Source organism: Salvia miltiorrhiza, chromosome 8 (assembly GCF_028751815.1).
Source record: "Salvia miltiorrhiza cultivar Shanhuang (shh) chromosome 8, IMPLAD_Smil_shh, whole genome shotgun sequence".
NCBI lineage: Eukaryota > Viridiplantae > Streptophyta > Magnoliopsida > Lamiales > Lamiaceae > Salvia > Salvia miltiorrhiza.
Window position 1 is genome coordinate 1,446,769 of NC_080394.1, and position 17,736 is coordinate 1,464,504.

General features: G+C 33.0%; 2 protein-coding genes across 3 annotated transcripts; one reads left to right on the forward strand and one right to left on the reverse strand.

Annotated features, from left to right (window-relative positions):
* The first annotated feature begins 62 nt into the window (after positions 1–62).
* Positions 63–5,294, forward strand: LOC130999828 (putative E3 ubiquitin-protein ligase XBAT34). Of its 2 annotated transcripts, none has more exons than XM_057925495.1 (10): positions 63–510; positions 1,330–1,444; positions 1,968–2,048; positions 2,126–2,214; positions 2,326–2,417; positions 3,020–3,101; positions 3,516–3,618; positions 3,700–3,753; positions 3,905–3,990; positions 4,415–5,294. In XM_057925495.1, the coding sequence occupies exons 1-10, from the start codon at positions 409–411 to the stop codon at positions 4,985–4,987; spliced, it is 1,377 nt and encodes a 458-aa protein (XP_057781478.1). In that variant the 5' UTR covers positions 63–408; the 3' UTR covers positions 4,988–5,294. The 2 variants fall into 2 exon arrangements, with proteins under 2 accessions (XP_057781478.1, XP_057781479.1); XM_057925496.1 differs by having other exon boundaries at positions 69–510; positions 4,421–5,294.
* LOC130999819 (phosphate transporter PHO1-like) lies at positions 5,154–16,184 on the reverse strand. The gene is made up of 15 exons (XM_057925481.1): positions 15,850–16,184; positions 14,903–15,004; positions 14,349–14,592; positions 12,699–13,038; positions 11,132–11,180; positions 10,605–10,676; positions 10,138–10,267; positions 9,195–9,315; positions 8,045–8,294; positions 7,268–7,372; positions 7,115–7,159; positions 6,855–7,007; positions 5,985–6,263; positions 5,769–5,905; positions 5,154–5,519 (listed from the first exon to the last, which is right to left on the reverse strand). Exons 1-15 carry the CDS (start codon positions 16,081–16,083, stop codon positions 5,429–5,431), a joined length of 2,352 nt encoding a protein of 783 aa, XP_057781464.1. The 5' UTR covers positions 16,084–16,184; the 3' UTR covers positions 5,154–5,428.
* Positions 16,185–17,736: the final 1,552 nt, after the last annotated feature.

Genomic DNA, 17,736 nt, shown 5'->3' on the forward strand with positions numbered 1-17,736 from the left:
GGTATACTTCAGGGGTTTTCATGATATTTACCCATAAATATATATATTAATGTTAATGTCCAAAAGTAATTAAGACAAAGTCCCTGCCGTCTAACAACTACCCAACTTGCTTCGAGAAGGCAATGAATGAAAGCGTTTAATCAATCCGCCCGCGTTTAAACGTCACCTTCCAAGGAAAAATCACAATTAATTTTCTAAAGAGTTAGCTCATCCAATTTTTCTTCTTTCTTAAGTAATCCATTGAAATTTCCATGCAATTTCAGTTTTGATCCCACCACTGAGATTTCATTTGAGAGTTTCCTGCATCACTCCACAAACAGCTGCGTATTTTCTGCACCTGAATTTGTTTTCTGGTTATTTCGAAATCGGTGCTGGATTTAATTTCATCTTATTTTCAACCGAATATAAATGGGGCAGAAGCAATCAAAAGATGAATTATTGTATCAGCAAGCAAAATCTGGAAATATTGAAGGCGTCAAAGCGCTCCATAGAGATGGCGCCGGCCTTGAGGTGATTTATCACTGAATTTTCCCCAATTTTCAGCATTTCTCACTCTCAGTGTGTGTTGTGTGAATAAAGTTTTATGTGTTAGTTAACATATGCATTGTATCTTCGAATTAATTCTATGTTTGAATTGTGTTTAATGGATATTTTGAATGACAATTATGTTTTGGGAATTGGGATAATAGCTGGGAAATTACTGGACTTTAGTCTGCCTTACGATTATTGAAGTTTTAATTTAATCTAATTTTGCTAACGAGGCCGGAATCCGTCGTGATTTATTCGCCGGAAGACAACTTAGGTGTTAGTAATTTACCGGAGACGCGTTTTGCTTCGTAAGAACGTTGTCGTTTTATTCATCGGCTCACCTCGGATTTTTTAGCGGGCATTTATTCGACTTTAGATATCATATACTACCTTTGTCCATGAAAAGTGTGATCTTTTTGCCGTTTTAGTCTGTCCATTGTAAGTGTGGTCTTTTAATTTTGGTACGCATACCCTTATTTTCAACTCCATTCACTCTCAATATTTACAAAAAAACTCATCTCACGAACTATTTTGGTGTGTCTTTTTCTCCACTTTATATGCATCTCTCAACTATTTATTAAAACATGTGCCCTCCAAACCACACCACACTTTTGGTGGACGAAGAGAGTATTTATTATGCTGTAATATGTTCACTGGTGCACAAGCACTAGATTTTTATGTAACTGCGTATTATTAGATGTTGTCGTTACATGATACTGTGGAAAACCATGTAAAATGGCTATTGATTGCACTTGGACTTGTTTTGCCATTGATTAAATGATGATTGTGGTGTGGTGGCAGTGGATTGATAAAGAGGGGAAGACTCCACTCATTGCAGCTTGTATGAATCTGCAGCTTTGTGGTGTAGCCAAAACTTTAATTGAATTGGGTGCTAACGTAAATGCCTACCGTCCAGGTATATTCCGTACACTTGCAAATATCTGTCAGTTTGTTGCATATCTAGATTTTCTCTACACTTGTTATCTCATACGTCTTCTAAAGGAACTGTACATAGATGGCCTTTGTATCTTATGCATGGTTTTGAATTAAGAAAAGAAGGGAGGGACTCTGTTTCGACTCTGACTCAATGGCCTTCGTATTTTTTAGTCGAATATGTACAAGTCTATGCTAATTCACTCATTGGGAATGAATGTCTCATGTGGTTTCTAAGATTACCATAGTTTACTAGTTAATGGTGATAATTTGTGTGGCTTTGTATTTCAATCAATTGCATTTAGCTTTATTACCTCTTGAAATTGTTGGGTTAGTAATCGTTTTAGGGGCCATTTACTTTAACTTATAGTACTATTTTTATCTATCTAGGCCAATCCTCAAAAGTAAACACCCCTTTGGTTATCTTCATTTTCCTTATTTACACATCTGTGTACACTTATTTCGTCGTGCCTAGCTCTTCCTAAGCTGTTTTTTCCCGTCTTAAGGTCAACATAATGGGACACCCCTACATCACGCTGCAAGAAGAGGCCTCGAGCATACCGTGAAGTTACTTCTTTCACATGGAGGTGTGTGCACTGAAAAACTATTTTCTTTATTTCTGTTTCATTTTCTTCAATCAATTTTATACTATTGGAAATTTCAGCAAATGCACTACAAATGAATGATAATGGTCAAACCCCTCTCGATGTTGCTAGAGCCAAGGGGCATGCTAGTGTTGTCAGAGCAATAGAGGTACCTTCTACTAGCTTATTACCAGTTCTGGAGAGTTGTTCGCTCAAATACACTCACATTACCTTCTTTAGCAGCATGTATATAATCCCTTAACCTTTGTATAATGCCCAGGAGCATGTATGCTTATTCTCTGGTTGGCTGCGGGAACTTTATGGACCAGGCTTTCTCGAACTTCTGGCTCCACAGTTGCTTTCAAGAAAAGTGTAGGTGCAATGCTTATATATATGTAGGGGTTGGTTTAATGCATTCACTGTTAAATTTTATGTGTTCAGAAGTCATTTGTGTGCACATGAATACATTATATTTGCATAAGTTAAGTAGTTGTATGAATAAGGTATTTGTACGAGATTCTTGTATGAGTTATTTGAAATTTGCGATAACTTATCATCTGCATGTGCACATGAATCCATTATACATGCATAAATAAATAGTTGCATGAATAAAGTATTTGCTGGTTATGTGAAAAATAATGATTCGGTTATTAATTGTAACCGTTGGATTAAATGGATCAACGATTGTGATTAGTTCCTAGTTCTCATCCAACATATGGTTCTCATTTGATCTCTTTCGTATATATTTCAAAATTTCTTATGAAGATTTCGGCATCATGATTCATGAAGCAGTATGATTTTGTATTATTTTTTTTGGATCGAGGCAGATTCATATATTCAGCATTGACGGATCAAACTTCTCTTTAAGGAAACTAGTTCATAAACTTTACGGAATGTTGCAGTAGTTTTTACTATTGCAATGCAGATCTGTTGCTGTAAATTCTCATTGTTTCCTATTGATTCAATATATACAGATGGGTGGTTATTTTGCCTATTGCTACCCGCAAACTGCAGAAATCTTTCAAGTTGGAGCTCGTGATATACTCTGGTTCACAGGTTCCACACTTACTAGCATTTACCAATATTGTCGAAATATACTTTAATATGAGGAAGCTTTTTAAGGGTTAATTATAGTTTATAGCATAATCTTTGAGCGAATTTAGGTTTGCAGCCTCAACTTCGATTTATCTTTTTGAGTTTTAAGAAATTGTTTAATTATGACCCGTTGAGATTTTCCAGGGCTAGAAGTGGATTTTTCAGCCAAATGGCTTGCTGTTTTGGATGATAAACATTGACCTGGCAAGCCACTTAGCCCGAAAAATCCACTTCTGGCGCGGGAAAATTTTAAACAGGGAAACAATTTATCTAAGTTTGTGACATAACAAAGTCAATCGAAGTTTAAGGCTAATGAACCCGATCATCAGAAATATAGATCTTTTGTTCCTCATGTTCTTGTACCTGTTTCATCAGGATGGCCAGCCACGTATGATTGTTCCACTATGGAAGGCCAAGTTAGAGGAACCCAATTTTAGCCAGCCTGATCCTGTGGCTATCATATCTAATATTGCAAGAAGTAAGTTTGTAACTACATTGAATCTCTTGCTATAAGCTGAGCTATGCCAGATAGGTAATCAGCTTCTATCTTTATGTGTAGTCCCGAAACGTTGGAGGAGAAAGCGAGCAATTAAGCCCTGCCAAGTGCCGAAGTGTGAGTACTCCAAATTTATAGTCTTCGGTGATTTTGCTAATTTAATTAATTTAAAATGCTAACTTCCTCTTTCAGTAGGTTTTTTAATAAGAAAATAAAAGTTTGGGACATTTTCTGGAAAACACTAAAAGTCTGCTTCCTCGCTCTGTAGGTTCGCGGATCAAACTTGCACCTTTTCACGAAAGTGAAACACAACACCTGCAACGCTTTTGCAATGCTTGCAAAGGAATTCCTCAGGTTTATCTTTTTGCCTAATTCTGGCTTTAGTAATGCATATTGTTTTTTTTTCTTAAGAGTTACAACTCACACACACTAGGTTACCCGAACCCCTGACCTATTGGTTGGAGGGTAAGCTTCTTACCAGCTGAGATGTGCTTTGTCGTCTCACTAATGCATATTTTAACGAAAGCTAGAGGGCTTAATGTGGGGCTTGAGCTAGATAAAAACATCATGAAACTCTCAAGTGCATTTGAATTCACATTTTCTTCGTCTTCAATAGTATCATCCACAATTTTTTGCCTCTCTGAAATGATTCTTGACGTCTGTAGTTCTGTATTGGAATGGGTTGATCGAAGGGTTTGTGTTTCAATTTTGAGAAAGTAGACCAACTGCTGCTGTTTTACATTCTTTTCTTAATAATTCAATTTTGTTGGTTTTGAAGAAGCAGGCGACATGTCCCGTTGTCCCTTGTGCTCCGGCTGTTTCTCCTTTCAACAACCAAGTCCCTTCTGCTCCGGCTGTTTCGCTCCCAACATTTGAAGACGAAGAACTAGCTAGGGCGATAAAGGCTTCCCTTCAATCGGCCTCACACGGAAGCCCACCACCGATTGACACGTACGCTGGATTTGTTAAATATCCATCTGCAAGTCCAGCCACCACCGTAAATATTTCCAATCACGAAAAGAGTTACACCAGCGAGGCTTCTGCTAGCCACTCGGTGGCATATAATAAAAAATTCGAAGACGTTGCATATCCATCAAACGACATGAGCCCCGTCGGCTCATCTTCTCCCTCTGTGGCGGATACATCCAGCAGCAGCGGGCAAGAAAATGGCGAAGATGACTCGTCCTCGTCTTGCACAATATGCCTGGATGCTCCGGTGGAGGGAGCTTGCATTCCATGCGGCCACATGGCGGGATGCATGTCGTGTTTGAACGAAATCAAGGGCAAGGAGTTGGCCTGCCCTGTTTGCCGCACCAAGATTGATCAGGTCGTACGGATCTACGCTGTCTAGCCTACTGAAGAAGCCCGTGCCCGTGCCGGTGAGTTTTCACATCAGTTGGTGTCTTTCAATTATTGGAACAATAGTATTTAAAATAAAAGGGTGAAAATGTATAGAATCAAGATGCTTATGAAATCTACTTGAAAAGCTTCTACTCATAAAATGGAAAGCTGCATAATGGGAGTAAATCACATGTACTTGAGATTTATTTTAATTCTTGGTAACTCAATGATGAGTTCACAATGTCATGAAGCAAAAATAGAAAGATACATTTATGCAGTGAAATTTTTTCATATGAAAAGTGCTTGATTTACATGCAGCCAACTTGTGCTGAATAGGATTTGAACATATCTGGATTTCTTCATTCACAACCTGTTGAGCCTTTTTAAGTGGTTGTTGAAAAATCTCTTTCCCTCAAACATATATACTCTCAAATGTGCATTGTGTGTAGCTTTAGCCATCAGAATCCATCCCAGAGAATGGCAGAGGAACTGCTTTCACTGCTCTATACTTGCCAACATTGTTAAGATGCTCATTCTCCAATCTACAGAATCAATCAGTAATGATTATGACAATATCTCTAATTTTTATTTAAAAGTGTCACTATCTTAGGGCGGTTTATAAAAAATAGAGCAATTTTTTTTGGACTTGTAAATTTTGGCGTTCGTGAGCCATATTTGGGCTCACCTCAAGTGCAAAATAGTCTGATTGGGCTCAAATGCAGCCCACGAACGCCAAAATTTAAAATAATTGACTGATTTTTGCAAACTGCCGCATGAAACAAATTATATACCTATAGTAGTTCCAGTGTCCGCGGCGGATGACCTCCAACGAAGCGAGCAGAAAGGCGATCAGATGCGACTCGAACATCCCGGTGTTGAATTTCATCACACCCTCCACCCATGCAACTCTCAGGACACAGTTCAAGGCCTGCAAAACACATTTAAATCATTGTTCGACAAAACCAACCTCAAAACATGTACAATCAACTTACACTCTACAAACTTACAATGGATGCATAGTAAATGCTTCTCTTCTTGAGCAAGAGATCATCTCTGAGCCACGGGTTCTTAGACTTCGCGTTGAGAAGCCCCCAGTCCTTGACGAAGTCCCAGTAGAGCTGGTAGACCGTGGCCACGACAGAAGTCACTAGAACCACCATCATCCATGCCTGTGAGGGCTCCCTAGCGTATGTCAGCCTTGCTCCGGCTGCCACCATTGCTGATACGTACTTCCCAAGGTTCGCGAGGTGGTCTATGTTGCTCTCATCGAACCATCTCCTTGCGCACTAAACAATTGCAAAAAATGGTTAATGAGATCACGCTCCAACAGCTCTTAAAATATTTCAAGCACTTATGAGATGTAACTTCTCGAGAGCTTATAATTTATCAAAGCATTTGGATAAATGAGCTTATAAGCTAGAGAAAGAATTGTGAGTTAACGAGAGATAAAGTTAGAAGGTTATATGTTGAAAATAACAAAGCATATGACTTATTTTTATAACTGTCGCTTATAAGATTATGAAAAAAGCTAACTAAAGTATAGATTAGCAAGGTACATCTACTTCTATAAATGGATGATCTTTGATCTTTGTATACTTGAAAACTAAATGACATAAGATATTTCACAAATATATTGAGATCTCTTACTCTCTTTAGTCTCTACTTCTATTCCTCTCTCTCTCTCTCATGCTCTAAAAAACTTATTTTTCAGAAAGCTTATAATTAGTTGTTAGAACTTATTTTCACTCCTTACAAATTGTTTAATAGCTTATCTTCTCAAAAACTTAATTATAAACTGTTTTAAAGAGCTTATAAACTCAGACAAACTCCCTACTACTTACATAAGAAAATATATTCGACTACAAAAGCACGCATACCTGCATCGCTCTCCAGTAGTAGGGAGCAAAGGATATGACATACGCGAGCTCTCTGTATAGCTTCCCGGACTTGCAAGTCTCGTAGCGATGAGTCTTAAAACTTCCAGCGAGGAAGTAACATGTTGCGGATTCCATGTGCCTCAACAATGGAATCTATCAAATTATATATATATGGAAGAACATATTATTAGTATGGTCATGTATTGGAAATGGCCTTAAAACACTTCATTTTTTGTATTAATTTCGGAACACTATTATACCTGACTAGTCAGTTGATCAGCCATGAAGAAATCGACCAACAAAACCTACAAATATTTCAAAAAAATGAGGAATGGTTTAAAGTCTAGCTAGTTATATAAATATGAACTATTTTCAGTCCTTAGATTGTGAAGATCTAATAATAATTAGCGTACCTTGTAAAAGGGCGAGCACACTATGTTGCGTATGACGCGGAGGAAGCAGTATCTCGTCGGGCGATAGAAGATATTCAATGGGCAAATCAGAAGCAAAACAAAACTCTGAAGAAGAAATACAAGTATAGAAATGGTTATTTCTCTTCCAAATTAACTTCTTTTTCAACTCAAAACAAGTTTGAAATTGTTAGGGGCGTTTACTTTTCATAATTGATAATATAGATAGATGATCGCGTATTTTTATCCTAATTACTAGAATTACTTCAATTTTGCCCTTGCAGCGAGATGTGAATCGAACAAAATTAGTTCAAATGATATGAATTATCAAGAGACTTGCTCAAGAGATATCCCAAAATATCCATCTTAATAAACAGATAGAAGATTGCGTATTTTTATCCACATTACTAGAATTACTCCAATATGATCATCCTTCTAGTGAGATGTGAATCGAGCAAAATTAGTTTAAATGATATATATGAGTTCTCAAGAGACTTATGATATTCCAAAGTTCCTATCCATCTTAATAATTAAGGTCAACATTTGTCAAATATTGACTTAGAATTATGATAAAATAAAAACCTCATTCAACGTAAAAATTACGAACCGCTAGCACTTAACATACAAAATAACTGCATTTTCGTGGTTCTGGATTCGAATCCCGTGAGGCCGCAGTTTGCTTTATAGGGTTAAGTGCAAGATTCGTAGTCTTTACAAAAAATCACGTTTTTATTATAACTCAGAGAACGAGAGAGAGAAAGAGAGAGAGAGACGACGAACCAGCAAGAGGACGCCGGGGATGAAGTCGACTTGATGGGGGGAGAAGCCGGCGGAGAGGAGGAGGAGGTGGACGACCATGGCGCCGACGACGGCGGTCATCAAAGTGGTGCAGATGAGGAAGGCGTCTCTGTATTTGAGGGCGGTGCTTGGCTGGAATTCGAAGATGAAGTTGTAGTTGATTCTTGTTTTCTTCCACATCAACAAGTTACATCCATACATGAATAAATGCAAGCTCAGCAATGCAAACATGCTGCAAAAATATCAAACATTATTTATTTATGTACAAGTTTGATCACTACACAAAAAATACATACTACTATTAAACATAAAAATGCATATAGTTGGACATAAAAATACATATGTTTCTTTTTTTTGAGAAAAATGCATACCTTAATTCAAACAAGTTACAATTTTCTAATTCTATATGCATATATGCATAGAGTAAATTCACGAGGTACGCACTTTTACAATAACAACCCTTAAATTAAATTTATATTATAAACTAATTTAGGCATAGACAAGTGCAAAATTTAAATAAGTTGAATTTATTAGGCCACCCAACTGGTCCTATTTGGGCATGGATTTCTTCTATTAATCTCAATTTGGGTCTCTCTACTTTTATTTTCATTGAAAGGAGTTAACATATTTGAATGAAATTGGCATTTGCAATTGTAAGTTGGAGGTTCTTTTCTTTTTTTTCTTTATATATTAATAATATTTTATGTCCTGAACTTTCAACATTTTCCATAAAATGTCCCATATTTTCATTTTCTTCTAAAAAACCCTGAACTTTATGCTATACAAAATCTGATGATGGAAAGATGACAAAAAATCTCATTTTTCAACAATGGTGGTTCATAATATGATTTTCGAACAATATATGGCAGACCCCAAAATATTTCATTCGGCAAGATAAGTTATCTTTTCGTCACCGAATTTTATAATGCTGGACATTTTATGGGAAAAACTGAAAATAAATAGTAAAATTCGGTGTTTTGTTAGGAGAAATTGGAAATTCGGGAAATTTTATAAAAAAAAGATGAAAGTTCGAGATATAAAGCACTACTAACCCTAATATCATCATAAATAATATAGAAAAATACTACTATAGAATATAATAAATAAAAAGTTAGGTGGGATAAAGGAAAACCTGAAAAGAGGGTAGACGGTCTCAAGATAAGAGGCTTCTGTTGCCGCCGAATACATACCACTTAAATGAGCCAATATTGCATAAACACTAAATAATGTCACAAATGTACCAGTGAATAGACCTGCATTAATTGCAAACACAAATAAATTATTTTCCATTAATGCTCTAATTTTTAAATGTGAGAACTATTTAATGTATAACTTATTATATATTTAGTGTGGACCGTGTGGTACACACCACTAAATAAAATAATTGGAAAAAAAATCTACATTAAATTCTTATAATATAGTACTATATTCGTATAAGGCATTTTGAGAATTCTTAATGAAAAAAAATTGAGAATGCATGTAGCGTGACAGAAATAACTTAGGATTGAGGTGTATATATACTTCCTCATTGGATTCTAATTATGATTAATAGATTCTAATTAAAATTATGATTTAGGGAGGAGAATTAAGGGTGAATCATATCTCCAATTTTCAGTGCTTTAATTTTAATTATGTCACCAACTCACATTTTCATTTGAAACACTCCCAACTTTATAAAAGGTCCATCGTATTACAGTTGTCAGTAACAAAATAATAAATCACCTCATTAAATTTTTAGATGAATTAGTACATGGTTTTTTCCACCTAAACATCAAAACGACGTATAATCCACCTAAGAATACGGCTAGATAATTCATCATTCCATCGTTGAATTCTGTAATTAGTCATTTTTTTCAAAATTGAAATTTTTTAAAGTGAAAACTTGAATCACGTACATTTTTTAAAAAACGTTGAAAACCACTAACACAAACTATATATGATTAACCCTTTCTCCCAACAAAAAAAAAAAAAAAAAGTTACCATGGCATGAATGATTTTCCTAGTAAAAAATCTTAAATGTGCTGGAAATTTAAACAAGTTGGAAAATAATTAATTAATTTAGTAATTAATCTCACCAACAAAAAAGGTAACCATGTGAGAATCTTTTTGCTGTTGGGGCCTCAAAAACTTCATTGCTTTTTTCCTGTCACTGTTGGCAAAGTGCTGCGTGAATAAGGACTCCACTTCATCCATTAATCTCACCACCTTTCCTTTCCACAAAAAACCCACCATTAATCACTATTTTATTTAATTAATTACGTATCCGTCACTTATGCCACTCACAAAAATTATACTATATAATATTAATCTGCTCAAATCATTATTAAGTCATATATATATATTTTTAACTCATTATGCTAGTCATCAATCGATGTATAAATAATTAATTACACTAGCTAGCTAGTTAAATAAATTATTCGAGTCAAAATTGCGTGACAAATTTCAACTTTCTTGTAATTTAGTTCAAAATCACGATGGTTGGTTAATTAAACTTTGCATGATTAATAAAAAATAATCACCTAAATTTGTGTGAATTTCGTACCTTATCAGAGCTAATGAAATGAGATCTTTTAACTACTTTGAGGTAACTTGCTGAAGCTTGCTGATTTGCCACCTGAAGAAAATATGCACAATTAAATCAAGAGAATTGGTAATAAATTTTCATTTATATGTGTAAATAATAATAATAAAAATGGTAAATCCTACATTTTTCCAGCTAAAAAATTATTATTTTAGTAATATTTATTGTAAGAATAAAAAAAATATAATGTAGTTAACCCTGATTAATTTTATTACAAAAAATTAGAGCTTATAACATTTATTTACGTTAATTATGAAGTAATCAACCCTAACAATCAATTCTTGACCATTTTTTTAAAAATGAAAAGGCTGAAAATAATTATATATATACGTATAATCAAGCCTGATTAATAATAATAAAAAAAATAACCGAAATACAAGAACTTGAAATTAATTGAAGGAAAAAAGTGGGAAAATCTAATAAAAATGAACAACATACACAAATGAAACACTAAATATTCACTTAATTTAAGTGACATATATAATTACCTTATCAAATTTCTTGAGGATCTTTGTAAAGGCCACCATATTCAGCGAGCTGCCACGAAATACTAAAATTCATCAAAACAAACTCATGTGGAAAAATTGAAAATTAAATAAATATATAGTCTTCTAATTTGTGTGCGTGTCTACATAATAAAAAATATATATTCTTCAAACCTTCATATCTATATATATAGTGAGGTTGATTTCCCTCTAGCTTTATTATTATTATTATTATTATTTCTTCAAACATTTATTACACGAGTTCATGTTTTCTTCGCTTTGTTGGCATGAAAGCATGGCATGAAAAGCACATAAGTCTTTCTTTTCATTTGAAGATGCAGTTTTTAAGGGTTTGATATATCATGTGATTATATATATCAGACAAAATTCGTTACTCATTTAGTTCAAAAATAGTATGTACACACACACATATATATACATGTATATATCGGAGTTGGTTATTACATGAACTGCATTTATTGTGATGACGTACACTGTACTAACGTATAAAGTTATCGAATTTATAGGAAAATTCACATAATATATTAATTTTATAAGAAACATTATTATCACGTTTTCACGAAAAATGTAATTCTCACGATATTTATAATCGTAAAACCTTAATGAGTCATCCATTATGCAGGCTTTTATTACATGTGTGTTGATACTCTCAAATTCTCAATTGTTTCATAAAAGAGGAATATTGCGACAATTGTTGGATTAATCACCAATTTGAACTAACTATTTTTCTCCACTTTTTTGGTTCTGCAAAAACACGTGCATTTGGTGGTCTATGCATAATAACACACGTATCGACAGACAAGCATATTTTAAGGCATTTGGGAATTGGATCCTCTATTTCAATATATTTTTCGTATTTCATTATCATTTTTTTTTTACTATTTTTTCATTTTTTTTTCAATTTTAGTATGTTATAATTTAATTTAATTTTACAATTATTAACTAGGGCTTTATAGATTCAATTAGAATTTATAGCTATTTTTATATTTAATTTGCATTATCATTATAGCTATCAAAATTAGTTTAAATGATCATTTAGAATAATAATAATAATAATAATAATAATAATAATAATAATAATAATAATAATAATAATAATAATAATAATAATAATAATAATAATAATAATAATAATTTGGTTATTTTACAATTATATGCTGAATTTTGATCCTATAGTGACTTTATAGCTTGAAATTAAAAAAAATTGCAAATGTGACATGTACTTATCTACGTTGTTTACTTAATAGTCTGCATAGAATTTTCCTACCAACTAAAGCTAACGTGGATCACAATTTGTGGCCGAATTAATTTTCCACTCGAATTCTCAAAATTTCACGATTTCTGACTCAAAAAAATTCCGCAGATATTAAGTGAACGATGTAGATAAATTCATACCATATTTATAACGTTTTTAAAAAAAATTGGCAAAAAAATCACTACGGCGTCAAAGTTCAGGCTATAATTTAAAAATAAACCCTAATAATTTCATCATTTTATCTTAAAAATCATTAAAATAGATAGTGAAGTGAAATAAAATGATGTATGTTACCTATATGTTTTGAGCAAGCCAAGTCCCCTATAAAGTTCCACAAATGCCCCTCTTATCATCTTCTCTGCACATTGAATCTTCTTGGCGTTGATGTATTCACCACCTCCTCCCTTCTTGGGGTTGTTGGCTATGTCCTCCCACAGCATCGACGTCACGGCCGCGATCGTCTTCGTCGGCGTCGTGGCCGGAATATCGATCCTCATCGCCATCTTCGGCTTCCCTTTCTTCGTCTTTCCCCTCACCGCCGAGTTCACGAAATTAACCCCATTTTTCTCCAGCGCTGCGACGACTTCATCTGTTTGGGATTCATTTGGGCTGTCGCAGAATTCTCTCTCACTTCCTGCATGCATACAACACCACCAATTAATTACATCCTTTTAGAAAAATATACCATTTTATCATTTTTTAGGTTAATGCTACTTCTGTTCATAAAAAATAATCGTAAAAAAGAACAGCACGAGTTTTAATAAAAAATAGTTGAGTTATTATGACTTGTGAGTGGAGAAAGGGGTTCAGCATGTGGTAGGAAGTGTCCAAAAATAAAAAAAGGAATTAATTCTTGTAGACGTCCAAAAATGGCAGAAAATGACTATATTTTTTATGAACGGATTAAGTATAATAAATTTTTTTAATTATTATTGTGTTTAATGGTATTTCTTATCTTTCTAAGAAATGAAAGGTAAATCCTAAAAAAATGAGATTATTTGTCCAAGTATTTTATTGTACTTTTTAATCATTTTTTCTTTTAATTTTAGTTTATAATATTTTAGTATTATTTAAGTAATTAAATAAGATTCAATAATTGATTAAGATTTAAACAATTTTTTATATTTATTTTCTAATTTTGAATTATTAATTAATTATAAGAATTAATAAGCTAAATTGGGGTATATTTTTTTAAAAAATTGTATATTATAGTGATAAATATTAATTGTGATTTATTATATAATAATAATTTTTATTTTTATTATATTTTAATTGAATTATGATTTTAGATTTAGACAACGATTATTCAATATGGTAAGAGACTATTGGAAATATTAGATTCACAAAAAAAGAAAGAAAAATCAAAAGTGGAAAATATCATGAAATAAGCATATTTTGGAAATTGACAAGTAAGATATGATGATGTCCATGAAATCTACCCTGATTTTGTAGTCACTGAAATCTGACACCTAAAAACTCAGTCAAAATTTCCTTAATTAACTTAGTGAAATGTCGAGTAGGAAAAAACTAAATGGACACAACCATCATTATTTACTTCAAAATATCAATACTTTGCCAATATTTATATTCTACAATAGTTTCAATACTTTATATATATGTTAAAGTGGTGGGTAGTTTAGAATTCCTCCCTATGTTAAACATAGTCCATGCTTTTTTATACTCTAAGTTTAAGGCCTCAATTAATTAACAAATACTCCCTCGGTCCCAACTAACTTAGTTCGTCCCAATTAACTTGATACAATTCTTTATATGATAAAAGTTTTTTACTTTATTCACATTTTCACTTTCTTATCTATCACACTTAAAACACTAAACACTAGTTTCTTAAATTATGTGCCCAAAAATTTTATCTCAAGTTAACCGAGACAGAATATATAAAATTTAAACAATACTAAGAAGCGTAAAATATATGGATATACTCACCGGACAAGTCCGAGTTCCGGCCGAACGAAGAGCCCGAACGAGAGAGGAAACCCGATCCGCCGCTGCCAGTTTGGCCGCCAAAGTTTTTCCGGCGGCGGTCGGCGATGAGGCGCTTGAGGTCGAGCAAAATCTGGAGCTGCTTATTCAAAATTTCTCCTCTCTCAAGAAACTCAATCTCTTTACTCTTGTAGAAGTGGTTCACTTTGTTAAGCTCTTCATCTAACATTTCGAAAAACACCCTAACCTGTTTATTGCAAAATAAAAATTAATTAAAATTAAAATTTAAAAAAAATATGTACTTTAAATAGGGAATAATATATCAATCAATAATATTCAATTATTATTAAAAAAAATTATAAATTTTACATGAAAATAACTATAAATCTGAATGGATTAGTGGACCCTCATTAACAATTATAAAATTAAACTCGATCCTCTAGTAATTGAAATTGCAATTTTTTTTTTGATTATTAAAACCAAAAGAAATTGATAATAGAACATTTAATTCATAAAGAATTAAAGCATAAAAATGTAAATTAATTGTAGATACATACCTCATGTTCTTCAGAAAATAGCTGATCAAGCTCAGTTTCATAAACCTCAACATCTAATTCTTCTTCTTCTCCATCATCTCCTTTAGAAACTCTACTTTTAACCTAATTAATATTAAAAATTAAAAAAAAATATTAGAACGATAGTTTAAAATAATATGAACCCAATTGACCCAAACATAAAATAGCCCAATTAAGTTAAGATTGGTTAATTCAAAATCGAGTGGATTGGCCCGATTGATATCTCTCGTCGTTTCCTCAAACATATCAATTCCATTGGCTTGAGTCTTTTTATATGGTTGTTATATTTGTTTCTCCTTTTTTAACGATTTCTCTCATACATGCATAGCCACATTAGACAAGTTTCCTGCTTTATCGCACAAGCAACACAGAAAATAAAAACAAAAACCGAAAAACCAAAAGCGCCATTTTGTGATATCATCTTTATATATATATTTATCTTTTCAACTTTTTTGACATATATTAAACAAAAACATAAAAGAGAGAAGCATGCATCCCACTTAGTAAAAATTAAAGAATTTACTCGATTTATAATAATAAAAAAAATTATAAAAAGCAAAAGCTTGATTATCACTTGATCAATTCTTGATTTTTACGCATTATCTTCTATTATGGTTATAAAGAAAATCTATAACTCTACGCAAATATTTTCGTTTCGATCACATAACAAACTCCATTGCATTTCACTTTCTGCATTTTGTTTTAGCTTGAAACCATGAAAAAAGTGCATGTATTTATGGGTTCAATTTTAATAAAAACCATATTTTTGCACTTAATCTATAAAGTAACTGCACTTTCGTGGTCCCGTAATTGTGCTGTTCCCTAATGAATTCGATTTCGCGACTACGAAAGTGCAAATACTTTATATGTTAAGTGCAAGCAGTTACGTTAAACGAGGTTTTTATTTGATCTTAATCCTATATATATACCTGAAGGATTTCGCGGCCTTCGACGTCGCCGGAGGAGCCGGCGAGTTTGCGGGCGAGAGCTCGAAAGGGATCGAAAATGGATCGGCCAAAGTCGTAGTTAGTGTTAGAGACATGCTTGGGTTTTTTGGAAAGCTTGATCTTTTTCACATTCTTTTTGAGCTGCCAATAGTTGACGAATGCATCTTTCCATTCCGGTATGAGCTGCGCTTCCAGCTCCTTCGAGAACTTCACCATGTCGACGTGGCGGCGGCCGGCCGGAGGGGGAGGAGTTGGAGGAGAGGGGAAGAGAGGAGAGAGAGGCAAGAGAAGTGAGATAGGGAAATATTGTATAAATAGGGGAGGGGGGTGGTTTAATTAAGAGGGTGTTTGGATTTAGCTTATAAGTTTGTTAAAACAGTTTATAAGTTGTTTAAAAGTTTATAAGTTATTTTGCCAAAAAAAAAATTATATAAGTTATAAAATAAGTTTTCTCAACTCCAATTATATCATCATTTTATGAAATAATTCTAGTATATTTTGTTATTTTTATTATATACCCTTCTAATTCATCTCTCTGCAATTTTCTCTTTTTAACTATGATTTTCTCTCTCTACAATTCACTCTCTAACTCACATACATTTAATTATCCAAATACTTTAACAAATTATAAGCTTGTGAGACATTACATTTTTTAAGTTTTTGAAACATTATAAGTTTTTTAGCTTATAAGCTCTTTAAAATAAGCTTAGCCAAACATCCTATAAGTACAATTTCTATCTCTAACTAGAATTTTTTTCTCTCTACCTCGTAATTCGCTCTTTAACTTATAAGCTTAATTATCCAAACACTTTAACAATTTTTAAATTTCTTAAAATATTACTCCCTCCATCCCACCGAAAGTGGTGCGTATTCCTTTTTGGGTTGTTCCACCGAAAGTGGTGCATTTCCTTTTTTGGCAAAAATTAGACACCCCTTATTTTTCCTTAATCACTCCCTTATTACATTTTCTCTCATACTTTACCACTTTATTACCTTATCTCTCATACTTTATCACATTCTCTCTCCTACTTTATCACTTTATTACATTCTCTCTCCTACACACTTAAAACACTAATCTACAACTCCTTAATTCTCGTGCCCAAAAGAAATGCACCACTTTGCGCGGGACGGAGGGAGTACATTTTTGAATCTCTTTAAATATTATATAAAGCTCTTTAAAATAAGCTTAGTCGAACACCTCTAATTCTAAGTGGTAACTTGAGATTGCCAAGTACATTTGGACAACACCAACTAAAGTGAAGATCAATCGCCACTGGGTAATAGAGAATTATTATTGATCTTTAAAAAAAAAAAAAGGTAATTCAGTTAATAAAATATTTTTCTTTTTAATTATTACATTGAAATTTGAATCACCATAGAGAGAAAAAAAGGAACCTTTACTTATTTTCCTTAAAAAAATGAAGAGAAAAGGTAATCGTAGTTTTTAAGGGATTGTTTGACATTGAGAAAGTAAAATGCAAACTTTAAAGTTTAAAGGCTATCCTCGTTTCCTTTGAGTGCGGGGATGTAATTCTCTGCAGCATTCCGCGTATTTCTCTTAATTTGTCGCATTATTTACTACTATAGCAAAAATATTTAGATCATAAACTTTGTTTGTTTGCTTGTTTTTTTTTTTGAAGAAATAGGTTAGATACTTCATTTTTTGGAAAAGTATATTCAGCTTTTTCTTATTATAAGTAAAAGACTAAATGTTTTTATTTTTGACTCGATATAGAGCAATTATATTCATAAATAGTGTTGATTGGCTGTAATTAAATTCACTTGCGAAATATAAGCAAATTTTGATTATTATTTTTTTCAAATAAATAGAATTTATGTGGAAATACATAAACTTTCATGGATTCTGAA